At 35.7% G+C, this 20,649-nt stretch overlaps 1 protein-coding gene across 3 annotated transcripts in view; it reads right to left on the reverse strand.

Annotated features, from left to right (window-relative positions):
- Positions 1–20,649, reverse strand: part of LOC129259122 (CTP synthase 1-like) — a 21,888-nt gene continuing 1,239 nt past the window's right edge. For all 3 annotated transcript variants that reach the window (XM_064098252.1, XM_054897395.2, XM_064098253.1), the window contains 14 exons: positions 17,666–17,936; positions 16,998–17,168; positions 16,379–16,479; positions 15,392–15,589; positions 14,624–14,704; positions 14,002–14,153; positions 12,545–12,677; positions 11,455–11,543; positions 10,817–10,911; positions 8,671–8,777; positions 7,155–7,251; positions 6,539–6,594; positions 6,098–6,194; positions 1–4,053 (listed from right to left, as the gene is read on the reverse strand). In XM_064098252.1, coding sequence (XP_063954322.1) covers positions 3,812–4,053; positions 6,098–6,194; positions 6,539–6,594; positions 7,155–7,251; positions 8,671–8,777; positions 10,817–10,911; positions 11,455–11,543; positions 12,545–12,677; positions 14,002–14,153; positions 14,624–14,704; positions 15,392–15,589; positions 16,379–16,479; positions 16,998–17,168; positions 17,666–17,831 — 1,785 coding nt within the window. In that variant the 5' untranslated portion in view covers positions 17,832–17,936 and the 3' untranslated portion in view covers positions 1–3,811. The remainder of the gene's footprint in view (positions 4,054–6,097; positions 6,195–6,538; positions 6,595–7,154; positions 7,252–8,670; positions 8,778–10,816; positions 10,912–11,454; positions 11,544–12,544; positions 12,678–14,001; positions 14,154–14,623; positions 14,705–15,391; positions 15,590–16,378; positions 16,480–16,997; positions 17,169–17,665; positions 17,937–20,649) is intronic.

Consider the following 20,649-nt stretch of genomic DNA (forward strand, 5'->3'; position numbering starts at 1 on the left):
AAGCGTGTACAAAACACTAGTATATTCATTTATTCAACCAATAGAAATATTGTAGCATCCACATTAATAACTTACAACCAAAATGGAAATTGAAGGGGGGAAATGTCTTAATAGTGAAGAAACGGGCAAAATATGTTCTGCTTATCAAATGATAAATAATGGACAACCATTCTTCCAGCAAATCAAAATGAGTTTCGTCATTAATACTAAGGCAATCTAAAGGAAACTTTGCATAGTAACAAGAGCAAGTCTTTGAGATAAAACTATTTTATCAGTAATATTAGATGAATCGAGAATTTGAATTGCTTGAAATTATGAATAAAATTCATATTCTTCTTATATACATGAATGAAACTTGAAATATTTCATCAATTTCAACAAGCTAAGAAATTATCATGCATCAACTACTTGGAGCCTCTGAGAAAAAAAGCATTACAAGAAAATAAAAATTTATATAAATCTGACCTCAGTTTATGGACCCTACTTGAACTATCCATGGTTATATTAGTGTGCTATTCTAAAAGAAAATGCATCAGAGACTCAATGAAAATGGTATTGAACAAATGCAACATATATGTAGTATATCATTCCAAAGTATAATCCCTTTATGAAGAAAACTGAAAGAAATAAAAGATACCACCATGTTGAGAAACAAAATTAACCAAAAGTCAAAGCAAATGTTTCATTCTCATAACCATTTCCTTTTTTATAGAAAGTGTTCTATTTTTAATTATACCACCTTTTTGTGAATTAGGGCCATTGAGTATGTTGTCAAGTGGTGTTTAATCAAATGTGATTGTATTTATTGTTGAATACTTGACAGGGGAAAAATGAGATATAAGGTTTGTGAAATTGTAGTCAATCATTTTTGCTGTTGTCCAGCGATAAATACTTTCATGAAATCCTATAATTACACAATCTAGTTTTATTGAATTTGGAGAAAAAAATAATAGGTTAAGAAACATTATGATTGCAAAAATGGGGATAAATTAATATCACAGCTATTTGTTATCCATTTTAAAGCACAATAAATGTAAATATCACATTAATGGGAACATCTACATCATACAGATCAATTAAAAACTATGTAAATATTGAATCATAAATGCATAGTATTACCTGTATTAGTTTTTGAAGGTGCTTTATCTCTTTAGCTTACTAAGTGTTATCATCCTTACATGTTTTGTACGAGGATATTTAAATTCAAGAATATCTTAAGATATAAAAAAATTATGTGCTTCAGAGCAGTACTTTTATTATCATCTTAATCATGGCATATTCATGAATAAATAATGAGCATAAGGACTGAATAAGGATAACACTAGGACAAGTAAATTTCTAATACATAGTTAAAGAATTGTAAGATTAAATTGCTGAGGTGACATTAAATTGAATAATTAAAATGTAATGACTCATTCATGGTTTCATTAGTCTCTATGCTACTCTTACAAAAGAAAATTACCTCCCCCCCCCAAAAAAAAAAAAAAACAATAAAAGTAATAATGAAAAATACATAAAAGAAAATCAAAACATGATAGGTGCAAGACTATGTGCATACATTAATCAAAACAATTCTTAATCTACTTGTCTGAGTATATACACTGTACAAAAGGAATGGTGATCCAGGCCACCCATAAACACATACTGCTACGTATAACACCAATTAATGGCCCTTAAAAGGGCCGTTTGGTTTTTGCACTTTAGCCTCTCTTTCTTACAAAGAGTTCATCAAACATGAACAATCTCATTCCTAATGATATCACAAGAAAACAGTTAAACATTCAGACCAAAATATTTGAGCTTTGCTCGTATTGCTAAGAACAGGCATCGTTCAATAAGACCTCATGTCTCTCTAACCATTAACCCAAAGGCAATCGTTAACTCGGCATTCATTTTAAATTGATACTACAAATATTAGCTGCTCGAGGATCTAAAAAAAAACATCTTGCAGAACAAAACCATTCACAAAATCTTTGTTCAGAAGTCCATCAGCAAAGTTTGTGCCTTGTCTATTAGAACTAAGCAAACTGAAACAACATAGGAATAACACTGGTCATTGGCGAGGGATTCCCGGCCCCATTTCACAATACTACTATCAATAACAAATGCAGAATCTCTATCACAAATTTGCAATTGACCAATCAAATGACAATATCCAGTAGCATATATTGAAAATCTGAACATTCAGTCCAGTTTAGATTTGTATCTTATCTACATGTTCCAAGACGATTATTTAGGCACTCCAGGGAAAATTTTACAATTCAGCAAAGTATACAGCAGATATATTTCCTTCCCAACCAAATGTATAGTATATTTGTGAAAAATAAAATGAGGGAAACGATGAATCAACTTTTACGACAAATATATTGAGTAATGAATATTCCCACTAATCCCTTCCAGTCAAAGTAGTATAAACCAGTAAATAGAAATCACAGCTAGTATGAAAACTGAATACATTATATTGTACTGATCAGGGAGTTGGATGTTCTACATATGTATCTCAAACACCAAAGCATAAGGGCATAAGTGTTTATATCGGAATCTAAACTAGCATAATCAACATTGCATAAAAAAATTATTATTCAACATTATCCATCCAATTCACACACAAGAAAATGACTTTTGCATTCCTGGATGAAATATCCACAAACTTTTAAATCATCCACATGACGAGAGGGGGGGGGGGGGCAAATGGAATATAGAGGATCTCAATACAATTGGTCAGTGGGGGGGGGGAATTCTATTACCAATTATAGGAAAATTATGATATATTAATATACAGGGCTACCAGATAAAGCACAATTAGGTATTTGACCATCACCAATGATGAGGGAAAATCTTATGCCCTGTTAATTGTCAATCTTTACCATGCATGTTAACTACCATATTGCCAATAATGGTGTGTTATAATTTAATGTTTTCTCTTATGCCATCTTTTTGTTCTCATACAATGTATTATACATGTTAAATATCTTTGTATTTCTCCTACCCCGAAAGGGGTTGACAGAAATTCGCAAATAAAGTTCAAAGTAAAGTTCAAAAGTTCACCAATTTTCTTTATCACTAATACACAGTGCCACATTGAGAATGACAAAATGAAGAGTCAAGAAAGTGGTCAAGTTGACACTTTTATTACCCTTTTACTTCCTAAAGAGCTTGATGAAGGATGAAATATGAGATTATGGTCTACACAAACTGATATTTACATTTATGAAGATATAAGTCCTTTTTATTGTCTGAAATAAAAAAAAACACTCCACATTCATTGCAATTGCCGAAGAGGCAATATATCTTATCGATACAAACCGAATATTAATTTATTGAAGTTTCAAGGCCATATCATTTTTATGTTTAATATGATATTTGAAAATTAAGATTACTTATCAGCAGCGCTACTACTTTAGATCTGAACAAACTTCCTGGGTGAATATGGCAGCCATCATGTTGCTATGGATCATTCTCATTGTGCATGAGCAGAACAAAAGAAAAAATTAATAAATGACATACACTGTGAAAGATGGTCATTTTATTGGCCAATACAACAGAGCAACAATAGCATTGTATGCAACAAAAGATAACATAATTGATTTAAACATGGACTTACTAGATAATAAAGGCAGGCATCTTGGTTGCGGTGGTGATTACCCATGGAACAAAAACAGGATAAATTACAAAACATCTAGGATGTTTTCAATAAGAAAACATCTTTGGAGGACCAATCAATCAGAAGATACAAAATACAAGATAATCAATTTAGTACATATCATAATATAGTGGATTAACTAGGTGAACATGGCAGCCATTTTGGTTGCTATGGAGTCACCTCATAATGCATCCTCTTGGCGTTGGCGCTTAGGTTGACCATCTCCTCCTCGGTGTCGGAAGACTCGTTATCGCTGAATGAGTTCCTGGGAGACAGACGGCATCCCCTGGCGATGTACTGGTTGAGTCGGTTGATGGATTGAAGAATCAGACCAAGGTACGGCGGCGAGGGCTTCATGGGACGAGAGATGTACTCCGGGTGATACTGTACGGCGACGAAGTACGGGTGATCTATAGAGGGCGACAAATATATAAAATGGGGTTGAAAACGGTGTGTGATTTTTCTCCAGGACTTGCGAAGTCTGATAAAAATAGTTACTCTGGATCATTACTGTACGCACACAAAGTATGGATGATCTATACAGGGCAACCAAATATGTGAGCTTGCCGTAGCATTTGCAAATTGCAAGGTCTTGTCAAATACAGTATGTTCATAATTCAGTTTGTCATTTCCTTTTATATATGAGTACTCTATTCACATCAATTCAGTACACATTCTGCACCACAAAATGAATATTTAGTGACAGTCGATACATTAGTAGAGTGATTGTATTGAAGTTATTGGGAACTTTTAGGAATAATTTTGTTTTATTTTTTTTTTGCTATGGATTTGTAAGTACATTCCTGCCTGCATATCTCTGGAAGCTGTTTTGTTAGCTTTTCAACAGGTCTCGTCCTCATTTTATTTTCTTGAGCAATTGTAGAGACTGAACAAATAGATAACTAGCACATACATGAACAGTACAACATCAGTGCATTAAAGAGTTATAACAAACAAAAGATAAAACTCACTGAATCAACTAATTAATGGCAAGGGCGATTAATACTATCGCACACTTGAGTCAATACATCACTGGCATGCATGCATTAAATCAATGACTGCATAGCTAGTTGGATGCACAGAGTGCATAAAAAGTCAATACATTAATAGGACAGTCAATCAATACATTAATAGGTAGTGCTAATAATAGTACAGGATATGTTTGTTATCTATCCTAAATTCAATCCTGTTTACATTTTCAAACAGTAAGACGTCTCTTTTTTTCTGGCAGAAAGACATTCGAACATCATTTCATGATTACAATGAAGCCCTTTTAGCACTGACAAGGATCAAAGGATCATTAATATGATTGTGAACAAACACATTGATTGCATCATATAGCTATGCAGCACATCATCTCTTCCCAGGCAGAAAGGCATAAGCCTGTCTTTTCATACATGGAAGCCCTTCTAGCACCAGACGGAGCACCAACCAGAATCAGCGAGTGATTCAACACATTAATCTCATCACACAGCTATACATACTACTAGGGCTGTTATCGTTGGGAGAATTCTCTGTCGATATATCGCTAAAAAATCTTACCGATATTGATTACTATCGACAAAAGAACATAATCAATACGCATTTTGTTATGCATTATAGCGATGTCACATAGACGAGTTGGTCAAAATTTGTATCTGCCACTGTACCAAGAATGCTTTAAAATCCGTGTTCATCCGATGTAAATGATTACATAACATCTTTTAACAAACATATTAACATAAATACATCCTCACCTTTCTCGTTATTAGCATTATTTTAGGGTTGGATGAAGTTTTATTGATGATTTTGGGGCTTTTTGGACATTGTTCTGAGCAGTCAACAAATTTCGCCTATCCGCCATTTTGATATCGTGCTGTACATCTTCAAACGTAGAGGGCAGCAACACACGGCCGTGTGCTACCTTTTACGTTAGTTGGTACTTGAGCTTGCGCTTGTGATGTTTTCGATTCGATCAAATGGGAGTTGAGTGCAGTCACGATGTTTGGATTGACATGATTATAGCGAAGTTGGGATGAGATCGTGTTTTGTGGCTCGAAAGTATTCGTATTTTGTTGAAATCGCGGAAAATCACTGTGTCCCTCCATAATAGCAGGTATTATCGACAACGTGGCAAAAAACAAGTGATTATCGACAAGACTAGCGATAACCATAATAGTAACTTTTATACAACAAGCCCTGGGGGGTGTTTCACAAAGATTTAAGTAAGACTTAAATTTTTGAGTCACACTTAAATGCAGAAGCTTACACGATATGAAACGCGCAATCTTATTGATCAATACACAGTAGTGTTCATCCTCTTTGCATAATCTGACCAATGCGGCCATGCATTTTATAACATACGCAACTAGGCATTTAAGTGTGACTCTAAGTCATACTTAAATCTTTGTGAAACACCCCCCTGATCTATAAAACTAACTGATGGTTGCTATAGAAACAAACAAACAAACTTACCAACTAGCTCCATAATTTCCATCCTCTGTCCATCTTCACTCTGTCCAACAAACTTCATTCCATTCTTCTCAAACTCTGCGACATCATTGGGGTTGACCTATACATGAACGGTATAAACGTTTATGATCCTGAAATTTCTATGGATTTATCACACAATAGATCCAAACCAAAATCGTTAGTTTTTGCTTACCAATGATCAAGTATACAATAGGAAGAGTTGGAAGAATTCTTTATGTTATTTTTTACTGTTTATAAATGATACTATTTCAAAAATTTGAACTTTTTTTTAATTACATGTCTGTATTCACATCAATGACTCGGAGCTTCATAATTTAGATAAATTTTTATCTGCATTAAATAATTAAATGCTGGAATGTTCAATCCAATTCATATCTTTCTGACAACTAAATTCCATGAACATAAATATAATTATTTTCTTACCTCATATCTGTGTCTGTGCCTCTCCTCGATGTACTCAGCATTGTTGTACAGGGTTTCTATTCAGAAAGAATAGATGATATTATTATCTATATATAGAGTGCTTTAGCAATTGATTAAAAACGTGTATTTTGGTCTGCATCAATTGCCTGTTCAATACGAGAGTGTATTCCTCAGAGAACTGAAATCAAACGAATATCCCATAGGTTACTGTACAAATCTCACTATTAAATATGAGACTGTATCTAATGCGCAAGCGCGAATGCTCGAGAAATACAATGCATACTACAATGAATGTAATGCCCCTCCCAAGATCTCGCCTGTCGACCATACAATCGGGATGAAAATTTGCATCGCCTGTGATGTAATCTCCACGAATAACATCTGACCTCATGACCCCAAAATTATTATAACGTCACTCATATAAGCATATTTGGATCAAGTTTGAAGTTGATCCATCAAAAAGCTCTATAGTCTTGGCGAGAAAAACAAAAGGTGGTCAGACAACTACCTATGGTGAATGGGAGCATAAAAAGCAGCATTGAGTACACCAGGAAATTATTTCGCTTAGAGTCACACCAATCTTAAAATAGTTGAACAATTATATCTTTGAACTCACTCATAACACAGTTGTCGGTCTTGAAGAGTGTTTTTCTCAATCCCAATCTCATTGTTCCTCCCATCTGACCCGTGTTGTGTTCAGGCATCTCAATCACCTACATGTACAAACATCAACATTAAAAGATAATCGTTATTTCAAACATGGACCTACAACAACTGGACATTCAATGAGAGCATTTTATGACCACCACCTGTTTCCAGCTGTCAAAATTGCTGTTGTATACTTAACTTTCTCTTTACGCTGTTTTTATGACGACCACCCGGGGCAATGTTTACACAAGCTCCTTTCGGCCTATGACAGTCACCGATCAATCACTGGCCCTCTTTCAACCAAAGATCGCATGTTTTAGCCCCTATTGCTAATAGGGAAAGTCTATACATTACCTACAATACAATGCACAATTTATTTCCGGTTTTCAATACATTTGTTCACGCTGTCAATATTGTGCAATTGTCGTCTGATCATCGTAAATAATCCTATTAAATTTCGCCAATCCTCTGGAATTTTACGCCGAAATGAAAATCAACTTCTGACCGAAGGTAAGTGCGACTTTCGACATCAATATTGTCCTAAAAAAGTACATTTTAAACGACTTTCGGCTCATTTCTCCGTCGAATTTCTATTTCTTTTTTGCTGTAGATATTCTGATCTGCACGGTGATGTCAATGCAATTTGTGAGCGGTTGTTAGCGATGTACGTAAAAAATACGTTTATGCACACCTGTTTTCTTGTTTCTGCGATAATTTTCATAGCACTAACGTTCGCTGCTGTGTGTACTGCTTTTGAAAGTGAACCAACATCGCAATGTGTAGGAGCAGCGCACAATTGATTTCTGCTGTCCATCAGTGATAGCATGTTTTACGATCGGCTTGATGGGCGTCAGCTGCCAGCGCTCTGTTTATAAAAGGATTAGCGGCGACGGTCATTGGCCCAAAGGAGGGGATTCGTTGAATGTCCATTTGTCGTAGGTCCATGTTTCAAAGATGTCCAAACCAATTACATCAGACCAAGGGTTCAATGGTGCCATGCTACTGTATGTCTTATCTGGTAAACTATCCCAATCCAAACAATATAAAAATAATTTTGTAATGAAGACAAAATTAGTGGAGTATCTAATTGTAGTGTTGTTGTTTTTTCTAAGATTACAATCCAGAATCAATTTAGGATTTTAGGAAAGTAGTGTGCTATTTTATGAATAATCAAGCATATTTGCAGGTGAAGATGCACTCAGATCTGGCTAAGGATTATCCATATCATAACATTGCATGCTATTCAGAAGGTCAGAATGATAATAACAATGATACGAGTAATTTTTATATAGAGCATATCATATAATGTAATGGTTTCTCTATGCACTTCGGAGCATAAAGAAAAGAAAGACTTGAGTTCATTTAGTTGAATTGAGTAAGAATGTGCTTAACTAGCCCATAAGCAAAAGATCCCCCCATTTGGGCTAATACAGCTGGGGAAGTTGCTATTTTCGAGACTTAGCGAAGAACTTCAGTACACTTACCACAGTGTGTTTTGATTTGGGATCAAACTCTTCTGAATGAGCGTCTTCCCATCCAAGTACGTTCCTTGCAAACTCAATAGTAGCTACTTGAAGCCCCAAACAAACACCTACAAAACAAACAAATTATAAACAAGTAATAACTTTGCTATCCCTTCTCTTCTAAACATAAATCTGTCCAGTCTTGTACTACATGCATCCTGAAGACATGAGGAGTGTTTAATGAAGTATCGTGTGATAATTTTCACCAACTGATTCACTTAGGCTCCAGGGCCCCATCTTTCAGAGTTGCGATTGATCCAATCAACCACAACTATGGACGGCCAGCAACATCAACGTCTAAAATGCAAGTTTGTTCAAAATACTTTCTAGATATGATGTATATTCATACATTCATCATTCTTTTGAAAATGCAGAAGATCGTGCATATTCCATGTAGAAAAAAATTATGGTATGGATGGATTTCCATACAGTTGAGATTGTTTGAATCAATCACAACGCTTTGTAAGACGGGCCCAGCAGATATACATAAATCAGATTGGTAGCAACATTAGTGACACAATGCTTCATAAAATGCTACCCTCATCATAAACTAATAAATTAATATAATGAAAGAAAATGTTCCCATGCTTCCTTTATGAACTTCCTTTATGGTTTAAATTTCTGCTTTTATTTTGATACTCTTATCTTATTATCCATAAATTTCAGTGTTTTAACAAGGTGAAGGTTATATGAAGGTTACTGTGTTGAAACATACAACCCAGGATGTAATGTACTATCAAGGTATGCACATTTATGAAATGTACAAGAAATGAACACTCTTTTCAACTCTCATCATTCCAACCTGTCAATCGATGAAATTTACTTCCAGGCAAGGATGAAATTTACAGTGCTTACATGTGCATCAGCATTTGGTTCTGAACCAAAAGCCGATGCAGAATCGGCTTTTGGTTTATCTTGCACTGCATTTAAACGCTGTCACAGCTCGCATGGCAAAAACCTGAAATGATCCGCGCACCAACAATATACGTCATAATAAAGACAACGCTGGATCCGTGCGCTTTGAAGTACGTCACAATGGTAAAGTAAATGAAATGCGCTCCAATTGCCGATGCAGAATCGGCTTTCTGTTTACACGTAGTAAAAAAGCCGATTCTGCATCGGCTCGTGGTTCTGAACCTACTACTATGGTGGTGCAAAATTGCCGATTCTGAATCGAGAGCCGATGCAAGTTAATCGCGTTTACACGCAACAAAAAAGCCGATTCTGCATCGGCTCGCGGTTCAGAACCGTGAGCCGATGCAAAAGCCGATCACATGTAAACACGGTAATCATTGCAATCTGTCAATCAAAGGGTGAAATTTACTTCCAGGTAAGGATGAAATTGACAAGACATTCCTGAGTCCAGTGACATGTACACTGATTTAGTAAACAAGGAGGAATCCGGGTAACATCTTAACCAATGATTAACATGTTGGCTTCCAAATCGAGAGGGGGGGGGGGGGGGCAGTCATGTGAAGGGGCCTTTTTTTCTACTTTTGTCCGATACATGCTCTAATGCAAGAAAATATTCAAATATGATCCACTGAAAAACTTCTAATAGAAATTTACAATCAATATATCAGTTGCATCTAGAGCAAATTGGCCCGTATTCTGAAGTCAGGTTTAACTTAGATCATGGTCTAACTCTGTGCTTAAATTATGGGAAGCCAAACGTTTCAAAATATTGTTAACAGTGAATGCTTCTCATGTTTAATGTTCTCTTTACTAATTCTTCAATGGTGAAGACAACTGTCATACTTATCCTTTCCAGGCTGTTAATAATGTTTTGGGAGTCAAATGAGCTGATATATTGAACCTCTACTGTTATAGATTTATGTAACAACTGGCTTTCCATAGTTAAACCACAACATAAAACCATAGTTTAAATTAAACCCGACTTCAGAATACAGGCCATTGAGTTTAAATTCTTGTTGCATGAAGCAGACCAGTAATCAAGAAGGGATTCGCAATCAATTAACAGACTTATTCTTTTACCCCAAATAGACTTGAGATTGATTGCAGGTTTCTTGCAATGCCCTAGTAGAGATTTGACGAGGTGCCACATATTGATTGTACCCAATCCTACAATCAGACGAGACATACTCACCAAGGTATGGTTTCTTGTTTACTCTAGCCCAGTGTGCTGCTGCTACTTTTCCTTCGATACCACGATTACCAAAACCACCAGGGACCAATATACCACTGAAAAAAAAAATAATGAAGAAGATAAATAAGTAGATGGGTTCGTTAGAGAATGACAGTAGCATGCCCTTTGGAATCAACTGAAAGTCCATCGCATAGCCACATGGGCACCGCTTGAACATTATGATAGAAGGGAGGGGGTGGCATAACGTAAGAAAAGGTGATATAATTTTGTTTCTCATTTAAAGTTTCCTCTCTTTTTTTATACTCCTCTTTTTCCCTGAGGGAATTTGTCACAACCCCGACCCCTTGGGTCATTCAACATACACAAATGAATTCCAGATACACTCCTAAAATGAAAAGTGTCAACTTATCTGCCTAGAAGATAAGGAACAATTGTGATATTATCTGATAACCGACTAATCTTTTCTATTGAACTTCAGCATATTCCTGTGATTGACACAATTTTGAACACTCACTTCTGATCTATCAATGCTGCCTTCCTTGCGTGAAAGTTTACTGGTGACTTAATTTGTATGCATCGAGGGCAATGAGATTTCAGATATATTTTACAATGGAATGTACAAGAATCCTATTACTTACTCAGCACTGCATAGTTTCTGCCATGCCTCGTGGTATTTGACAGGATCTGAGGTCTTGATCTCCGCTTCTAAATCATCAGCTTCAATATACTAATACGAGACAGAAATAAACAATAAATATGTCATGTGAATCGCATAGAGGTTCTACTTTGAATTTTAAACGATTTATCGTGACTGGGCTGGGGAAAACCTTGTATCTCGAAATTTAAATATTTTGATGACAGCTCAGAATAAGCTGGATTTCAGAGTTATAATAATATACAAATAATATACAAAATTTATAGAGCGCTTTATACAAAAGTTTCAAAGCGCTAATAAAGAAGGGGGAAAATACAAGATATCTCAGAAAAAGAACAACAAAGGAACTGAAAGTGAAAACAAAATTAATTATACGTACAAATAAAGAGATAATCGGTGAATACACAACTTAAATATAACGGGTCGATAATTATGTATGTAAATTTGAATAATCCTAATAACTAAGCTTACAATGACATGGGTAACAACCTTCTTTTGCCTGGAAAGAGTTCTTCACAGGTATCAGGAGACTGTTTTCAGACAATATGAGACTGCCACCATTGCTATTTTAAAAGAAATAAATCTTTTCTAAGCTGCCCTCAAAATTTCTAAATTTTGAGATATGAGATTTTATCAGCCCAGCCACAATATAGATTGTTAGTTTCATCATTCAGAATCATTTTGTGAAGCACAAGACAACAATCACTGTCTTGAATTTGAGAATATTCAATTACAGTCATGGATCCAAAGAGGTTGAACCTTGATTAAAAATTTGTTTTTTATTTCCTCTTTTATGGGAAGCACCATATTCTTGTCAGATTTTCCATCTTTCTTTAGACATAATTCATACAAGCCAAATAGGAAAAGACAATCATACCCCCCCCCCCCAAGTTAATTGATTCAGTAGAGTAAAAATGCCTCTTAAAACTTACTTTTTCATAATGTACCTCGATTCAACAAAAAGAACATCCCTTTCTTATTCTTTATAGAGACGTAGTTATATTATGTGATATGAGCTCTATACATACTATTATTATTATTATTAAATGGCAGGATTAATTAGTGCTACTTACTTTGAGATTGAGTTTGTGTTTGCAGGCGAGGGCAGCATGGTTTAGGGCCTTAGTTACTGAGATGTAGGCATCTTCTAACTTTGTGTACTTCCCAACAAGAGCGATGGTGACTTGCTTTGATGGTGCCTCGTATCTGATCAAAGAGAAAGAAAAATGATAAATGAAATTTAGATAAAAAAACAATGATATCCAAATGGTAACTAAAACTTTTTTACTAATTTCTACTTTCTTTTGTTACTCCCTTTAATATACAATTAGTGTGTTTATGTGGAACATTTGGACAGCTGGGCAAGAACATACAAGCAGTTAGTAAGGCACTTATAACACTACATGTATATTGATTGGTTACATGTTCTATTTGAACTTCCGCAAGTATTCCAACTAATATCATCTGCAGATTTCACAATGTCCTTTATCTCCAGACTTGATTTTAGGAGAAATCTAAATTCACAGATGTCAACAAGTGGGGTAAACGAAGTTGTTGTGTCTTTTAATGTCTTGCTTTTTTGGGGGGGCGGTCCCTTTTTTCCAAAGACTTGACAACTATACAAATTAAGGTAAAAAAAAAATCAATATGAATAAATGAGAACAAATAACAATTGGCATATCTGCTAAATTAATTGCTATAATTACAATAATTAAACTTACAAATGTTTTCTAATGTGTGAGACTCATTCAATACATTACCTCAGAATAATTTCATTCAAGGTCAAGTCCACCTCATTAAATTGTTGATTTGAATCAAAAGAGAAAAATCAGACAAGCATAATGCTGAAAATTTCATTAAATCGGATGTAAAATAAGAGAGTTATGACATTTTAAAGTTTTGCTTATTTTTCAAAAAATAGTTAAATGCACAATTTAGTCACATGCAAATGATAGAATCGATGATGTCCCTCACTCACTATTTCTTTTGTTTCTTATTGTTTGAATTATGCAATATTTCCTTTTTTACAGAATTGACAATAAGGACCAATTCGACTGAACCATATAATGTCAAACAATGGTAATTCCACATGTTCAGTGAGAAAGAAAACTTTGTTTCGCAGGACAATGAGGAGAAAATTAGAATATTTCATATTTCATATAATAAAATACAAAAGAAATAGTGAGTGAGTGATGTTATCAGTTCCCTCATTTGCATACCAACTGGGATGTGCATATAACTATTATGCGAAATTAAGCAAAACTTTAAAATGTCATAACTTTCTTATTTTACATCCGATTTTGATGAAATTTTCAGTGTTATGCTCGTTGGATTTTTTTCTTTTTGTTCAAATCAACTTTTTGTTGGGCTGGACTTGTCCTTTAAAGAAGCCAAATTTACCTAAGTTGAATTACAAGTTGTTGGCCTTTCCATAACTGGTTACCTAAGGGGAAACCAGACAATCCCAGATTACAGCATATATGAATTAGATAAGTCAAGATTCGTTAGTATTGAATTTAACTTGTATTACCTGTGAGCAAGTTCCCTCCATTTTGAAAGGACTGCTCTTGGTCTCTGTCTGAACTGGAGGGTGAGTCTATTCTTGAAGAATGAGATAAGATTCTGTTCTTCTAACAGAAGAGGTACTCGGTACACAGATGAGCAGTCATGAACACAGATCACCTATTAGAGGAGGCAAAAATCAAATGTTACTATACTGTATCTAGAATTAAAAACTTGGATGGTGGTTCATAAACCTGTCCAGAAGCTAGGCATGACTTTTTGCATGACTGCTCACCCTTACTTGGGCTAAATCAGATTCTGAACAATAAATTGTTTTCCCATCAACTTAAATCAATTACATTGAACAATTGTTTATTGGAGGAAACATGCACCACAGCTAATAACTATTCATTATACAAAGAATACATTACTGGATCTCAAGCAACCATTCTAGATTAAAGTTATTGTTGTCAAGCATTTTAATACAAAGTTGTTATTTTTCAAAATTTTGTGAGAATTATAGAAGGTTCACACCTATTCTGGATTTCTGGTAAAACAGGGAATATTTAGGTCAGGCCTATTTCATTTAGCACAAGAAAGGATCACAAGTCACTATTAAAGCGGTTTGACCAAGGACAAAATTACAGTACCTGTTCGGGAGGAACATGGCAGAACATAGAGATCTTCTCCTTGATACCATCATCTACCGGGTTGTGACTTCTGCAAACAATCTGAAATACAACAAAGATACAAACAAACTTGTAATTGATCTTGATGGTTTGCAAAACGAGGATCTTAACAATTATGAATGACATGACTTCTATGAAAAAAATGAATATCTGTTTGTTTGTTGTGTTTTTATTTTCATTTTAACTCAACTGCATGATATTGAAATGATTTGTATTTAGCTAGCGGTAAGAAAATTAGTTATTTATCAAAATCAATATTTTATGATTAAAATCAATTACATACCTTAGGTAAAGGAATTAAGCTCAATCTCAATATTGAATTTTTTTAAATTGATCTACATCTTTTCTAAGATCAGGCTGAAGTTGATTCACTCTGAAAAGAATATGGGGAATCATTTCTAGTAAAACAGAACATTTTTAGAAATTAAGTTCATAGTTTAGAACACCATCATTCCAATCTCTCCCTTCTCATCTTTTTCCTCATCATCACCATGCTCATTTCTTCTTCAACAGCACCTCCATCATCACCACCACTATGAACTTCATCACTACCATCATCACAATCACCATCCTCATCATCATCATCACCACAACCATGCACCACTACCACAACCACCACCACCACCGCCACCAGCACCACTATCACCATCATCAAAACCATCACCAGAATCTTCATCATCACCACCACCAGCACCATCTTCAATGTCACCACCACTACTGCCATCTCACCAGATCTGGTGAAAGTCCCAGACTCCTCAGCTCTCTGATGCTGGCCTGTGTGGGTTTGGTCTTCTGTTCTCCTGTAGACTTGGGCTGAGGGATCAGACTCACATGGATAGATAGGAAGTCCTGCTTCACCCTGAACTGGAACTGCCTGAATGCTTCAACGAAGGGCATTCCCTCGATGTCTCCAATGGTACCCCCAAGCTAAAAAGGAGAAACCACAAAATAAATCAGTAAGAATGAACAAATTGTCAGACACTTTGTACTTGATTTTTTTGTGTTTGAGCATGTACATGTATTTTGATAGTTGAGTTGTACCTTTCAACTTCAAATGAATTCATACAGACATTAAGACATCAATTTTCCAAGTACCAAATAGAAAATGAAAAAATACATCATGAAGTTGCTTGACCAGTTCATGAGAATGCATTTTTTATATGAATGTGCTAATTTTCATTTTGCAGTGACTTAAAGGATTTCATATTCTTGCATTGAAACTGCATAACATCTTCTTTAATTTATTACAATGTCCAACAGAGACGACCTCCCAGAAGGCTGCCCGAAAAGTACTGCCTCCTCCTGTTGTATCAAGGGTACTGTTGACTCCACATCTTCTATTGCACAGCACTGTCTTATTGTATTCCAGTTGCGCTCAAAAGTTAGTGAACCCCACCACAAAATGCACTCCTTCATTCTGGGTGTTGAAGACAACATTACAACATTCAGTGGGCCCACAGAAATAAGCTTTATTGAAGTAGTATTTTACCACCTGACTGCACAATTAAATATCTAAAACAAGGCAGAACTTGCACACTTTTTAATTGTTCATTTTCTGGTGGGGTTTACTAACTTGTGAGCACCACTGTATAGTCATCATACATGTCATTGTTGTGAATATGCACTGTCACTCTACAAACACATGGCACAGATACAGTTTGACCCTATTGACAAGCTACTATCAGGGTTATTTCTACAAGGTACAGGGTTCATTACCTCAATGATACAGACTTCTGGTTCCTTTTCATCACCATCTACCGGTATCTTAGCGACCCTCTCTACCCATTCTTGGATGGCATTGGTGATATGAGGCACAACTGTAACACAAAAATTATTCAATAATTGTACTTCCATTCTGCATATTTTCTGTTTAAATTGTTATCAACATTCTAAACTTCTATTACACTTGTAATCTACAAAATGTATGTGTAATGCACAAAAATAAAAGAAACAACCTATTGAAATCCATAATTTTTGCACAAACTTACATAATCTCTGAAAAGAACTTTTTTTTTACCAATCAGCAGATAATTTGACCCAATAAAGGGATGATTTTCTGTCTCCTTGAATGACAATTACAACATTTATAGATAATTTCCATATTCGAGAATGAACGAATCAATCACAACTATTTTTAAAACATGGCCCTTCTGGAGATATCTAGCAGGCCACTTTCCCATAGGCACATTATCATAAATGGGGAAGATAAAATAAAGGGGGACAACATATCTCCAAGGCCACTATGAGGGACATCAAGGCCAATCAACAGGGCATCCACGACAAAGGCCTTGATGGTCTTGGATTAATTTAAGCCTTGATCTTGATTGAGAATCACCTTGTACAGTCTTTCCCAGATAGTCTCCCTTTCTCTCCTTAGAGATGACATGCTGGTAGATCTTGCCAGTTGTGATGTTGTTGTCTCGGTGTAGCTTGACATCCAGGAATCGCTCGTAGTTTCCCAAATCCAGATCGACCTCGCCGCCATCATCCAATACAAATACTTCACCTGTGTATAAAGAAATAACAGTTACATGTAAAGCACACCTTGAAAGGAATTTTTATTACAAAAATGTTATAAAATCTGAAGATAAAAATATTTCTAATTTCTCATTCCCATCTATCATCACCATCACTTAGTGACAGGGATTGGTAGTACTATAGGATATCTTAAATATATATATATATGCAGATTTAAAAAAAAAATAGTACCATTAAAAAAAATCATAGGTCTGTTATGAAAACCGAAATAAGGCAAAATGAATTGTTTTTACTTCCATTATCAATTCTGTACTCTGTACTGGAAATTTATACCATCATGCACAGCGTTTAAATGACTGCCAATAATTTTCATGAACTTTGTCATTTTGGGTCAAGGACCACAGTAATTGCACTGTCATTCTGCATGTACCATTGAAGTTCATCGCAGCGATATAAAAGAATCTACAAGCTCATGTTAAATCAAACAATTATCCCGCATTATTGACAATGCCATTGATTTCTCACCATGTTCGTACGGCGAAAACGTTCCCGCATCGATGTTCAGGTATGGATCTATCTTGATCGAAGTGACCCTGAGACCGCAAGCTTTTAAGAGCATCCCGATGCTACTTGCGATCACTCCTTTCCCTATGCCGCTAATCACGCCACCAGATACCAAGATATACTTCATGGTGTGGTTGTAGTTCTCCTCCCACTTCAATGAGATATCCGCTTTACCCTAGTCTGTACCAACACAGATCTCCTGATGAAGTTCGCTCTGTGCTTTGTTACTGACCTGATGATAGATAATTAGATACAGAGAGAATATAAGGTATTTGTAGTGAGCTATTTACTATCATTCTTGGCACATGACAACTACAATTAAAATAACATGGCAGACTACTTCACAAAAGCAGACATACATGTATAAGAATCCTTGATTAGACATGGCAACAAACAAGTTTTTTTTTTTTACAGTACAATGGCATAACATGCGTTTTGGTAAAAAGGGGCGTTTTTATTGTTTGTTTTTTAATGGACAGAAAATAATTTTTTCCCAATTTTATTCTTATAATCTAATCAATACTTTAGTTTCGTCCCAGTTTAAGTATAATTCTGTTTTTTATATAGAGGGATGCTTATTAACAAAAATTATGAGCAACTTCTACATTTCCGTCATTATTTGTATTTCAATATGAAGATGACAAACAACAAAGACAATTGAGAAGTTTGACAACTGACAAGGGCTTTTACTTAATAGAATCAGGTTACATGTATTTTGAAAGAGAGAATGAGTCTTTTTCCTTTCATTGGTACCTGTAAGGCTGTAAGTGGCCTCCAGAATATCACACAAATGTGACAGAGTATAGTATAGACATCTGACAGCGATCAACAAATCATCCATTTATTTTACACAAAATAAGTCTTATCCAAATAATCCATACATAGTATACAACCATCATTGTCCAAACGGTGTGAATGTCAGTTGGCAAATACGCCAAGGTCAATAATATACCAAGGAGCTTCAAACTTGGATAAATACATGTACTACACCTGATCAGACTAGGACAGAGACTACAGAGCTCACATCACGAAAGCAGTCGAAGGTGGACTATTTTTCTTTCATGACCTCGACCTTGGACAATTGCCTACACCTCAAAAACACCTACATTGTTTGTAGCAAATCCCTTGAAAATATTCTGTTGCACATTGCAGCATATTATATACAGAACAGGCTCTTGCAACATATACAGTATATGTAATCAGTCATTAATTGGTTTGCCATCTGTATGAGCCAGGGGCCGCAGAACGGTTTTCAAAGTGGGGGGGGGGGGCTGACCATGCAAATAATCACAATCATATGGTCATTTTTACGTTTTTGTACACGGTTTTGGAAAAAAAAAGTGGGGGGCTGAAGCCCCCCCCCCCCCATGAGCAATTAACATTATTAATGTGATCAGCTACATACTGCCAGTAGTGTAGATTACTTGACATTCATCACAAACAGCTAACCACCGAAAAAAAATTGTTGCCTGAACTTGATCTGCATCTTTGTTCATTGACATTTCTCCACTCTCTATGCTTGAAGGCCTACACCACCCCCCCAACACGCTTTCGTAATCATCCCATTAGTTCGGGCAAATCCAGAATTCAGAAGCGATCCCTCAGGCTCAGGTCGAAGAACTTTGCAAATCGAAAGTGTATGCTTTCTCACTTAATGTCCATGATGCCCTTTTTTTACATGACGTGTTGCCTTTTTTTACCAAAAAGTGAGTTTGTCACTGGTTTTTGAGAGCGAGTATTTGTCACCCGAGGGTTCGGGTAAGCTAGTGTAGCGGTAGTGAAGCCTACACGAACCATCGCCCACTCCTAGTACCAATGAGGTCCAACATTACATGTATGGACCTCATAGGCGACATCAGTAGTATTTTTGGTTAGAAATCTCTGAGAACAGGATATTTATACATTATATCACAAGTACAAGCTATATTCCTTTCTCTTATTTAAATTATAATTTTATAGTGTAAATGCATCGTTAGCAACAACAAAAAATGAAAGAAATGAAGGGGAACTTACATTTTCACGGCTTTTTCCTGATTTTCTGGGCAGCTGCTCTTCTCTTCTGACTCGCGATCGAAGCTGATATGAAGATCACGTGATTCGCGTTCTCGTCAGCTGATCGGTTGGTTATTCTTTTCGTCAGACGTTAATAATATATATTTTATAATGCTAGCATTCATCGCTAATTTAGGTGAAAGAGATTGAAGTTAAACAGCGCCAGGTCGGAATCATAATTATTTTGGAAGAGTGTATTTATACACTCGATCTCATACCTGACGTAGACGGCGCTATTCAACAAATGCACAATCTTCAATATAAAAAATAAAACAGAAAGAACGCCTTGAACACAGGCCAAAATGCCTAACGATTTCTCCGCGGCATTAACAACTATCGTAAAGGGCGCTCCATTTATCAATAAAGATGGATGCTAAGCTGTCTATGGCGACAAAATTTGCCGCAAATATTTACGAAGAATTGTGAGAAATGGTCTGAAAATGCAACAAAAGAACCGGTGAGTACCGATTAAACATTATTAAAGTTGTAAATAGATTATACATACCTTGTAGATTTAGTTTTTAAGGTGATATTAGTGCTTAGTTCTAAGCTAGGGAGGCCCAAACGCGCGTGAGTGGAGTCCCAGTTTATTAGCACGGGTAAGTATTGGGGTGTCGCCTAGAGTGCCATCGCCCGAGGTAACGAATGGGCAAATGATGGGGATGATAGTAAAATGTCAGAAATTGTTAAATAAATCCCAAGAAACGACGGTTATGCCTGTCTAGCCTAATGACTAGCAATAGCATTGTTAGAGTTAATAAAAAGAAAAGAAAAACAATTAATTCGTCGTCTGACTTCAGAACTTTTAATAGTTCAGACTTTGAAAACAGCACTATCCCAAAAAAATCCCAATGTCATGAATGTCAGTCATCATGGCAATTGGCATGCCAGTC

This window comes from Lytechinus pictus, chromosome 4, assembly GCF_037042905.1.
Source record: "Lytechinus pictus isolate F3 Inbred chromosome 4, Lp3.0, whole genome shotgun sequence".
NCBI classification, from domain to species: domain Eukaryota; kingdom Metazoa; phylum Echinodermata; class Echinoidea; order Temnopleuroida; family Toxopneustidae; genus Lytechinus; species Lytechinus pictus.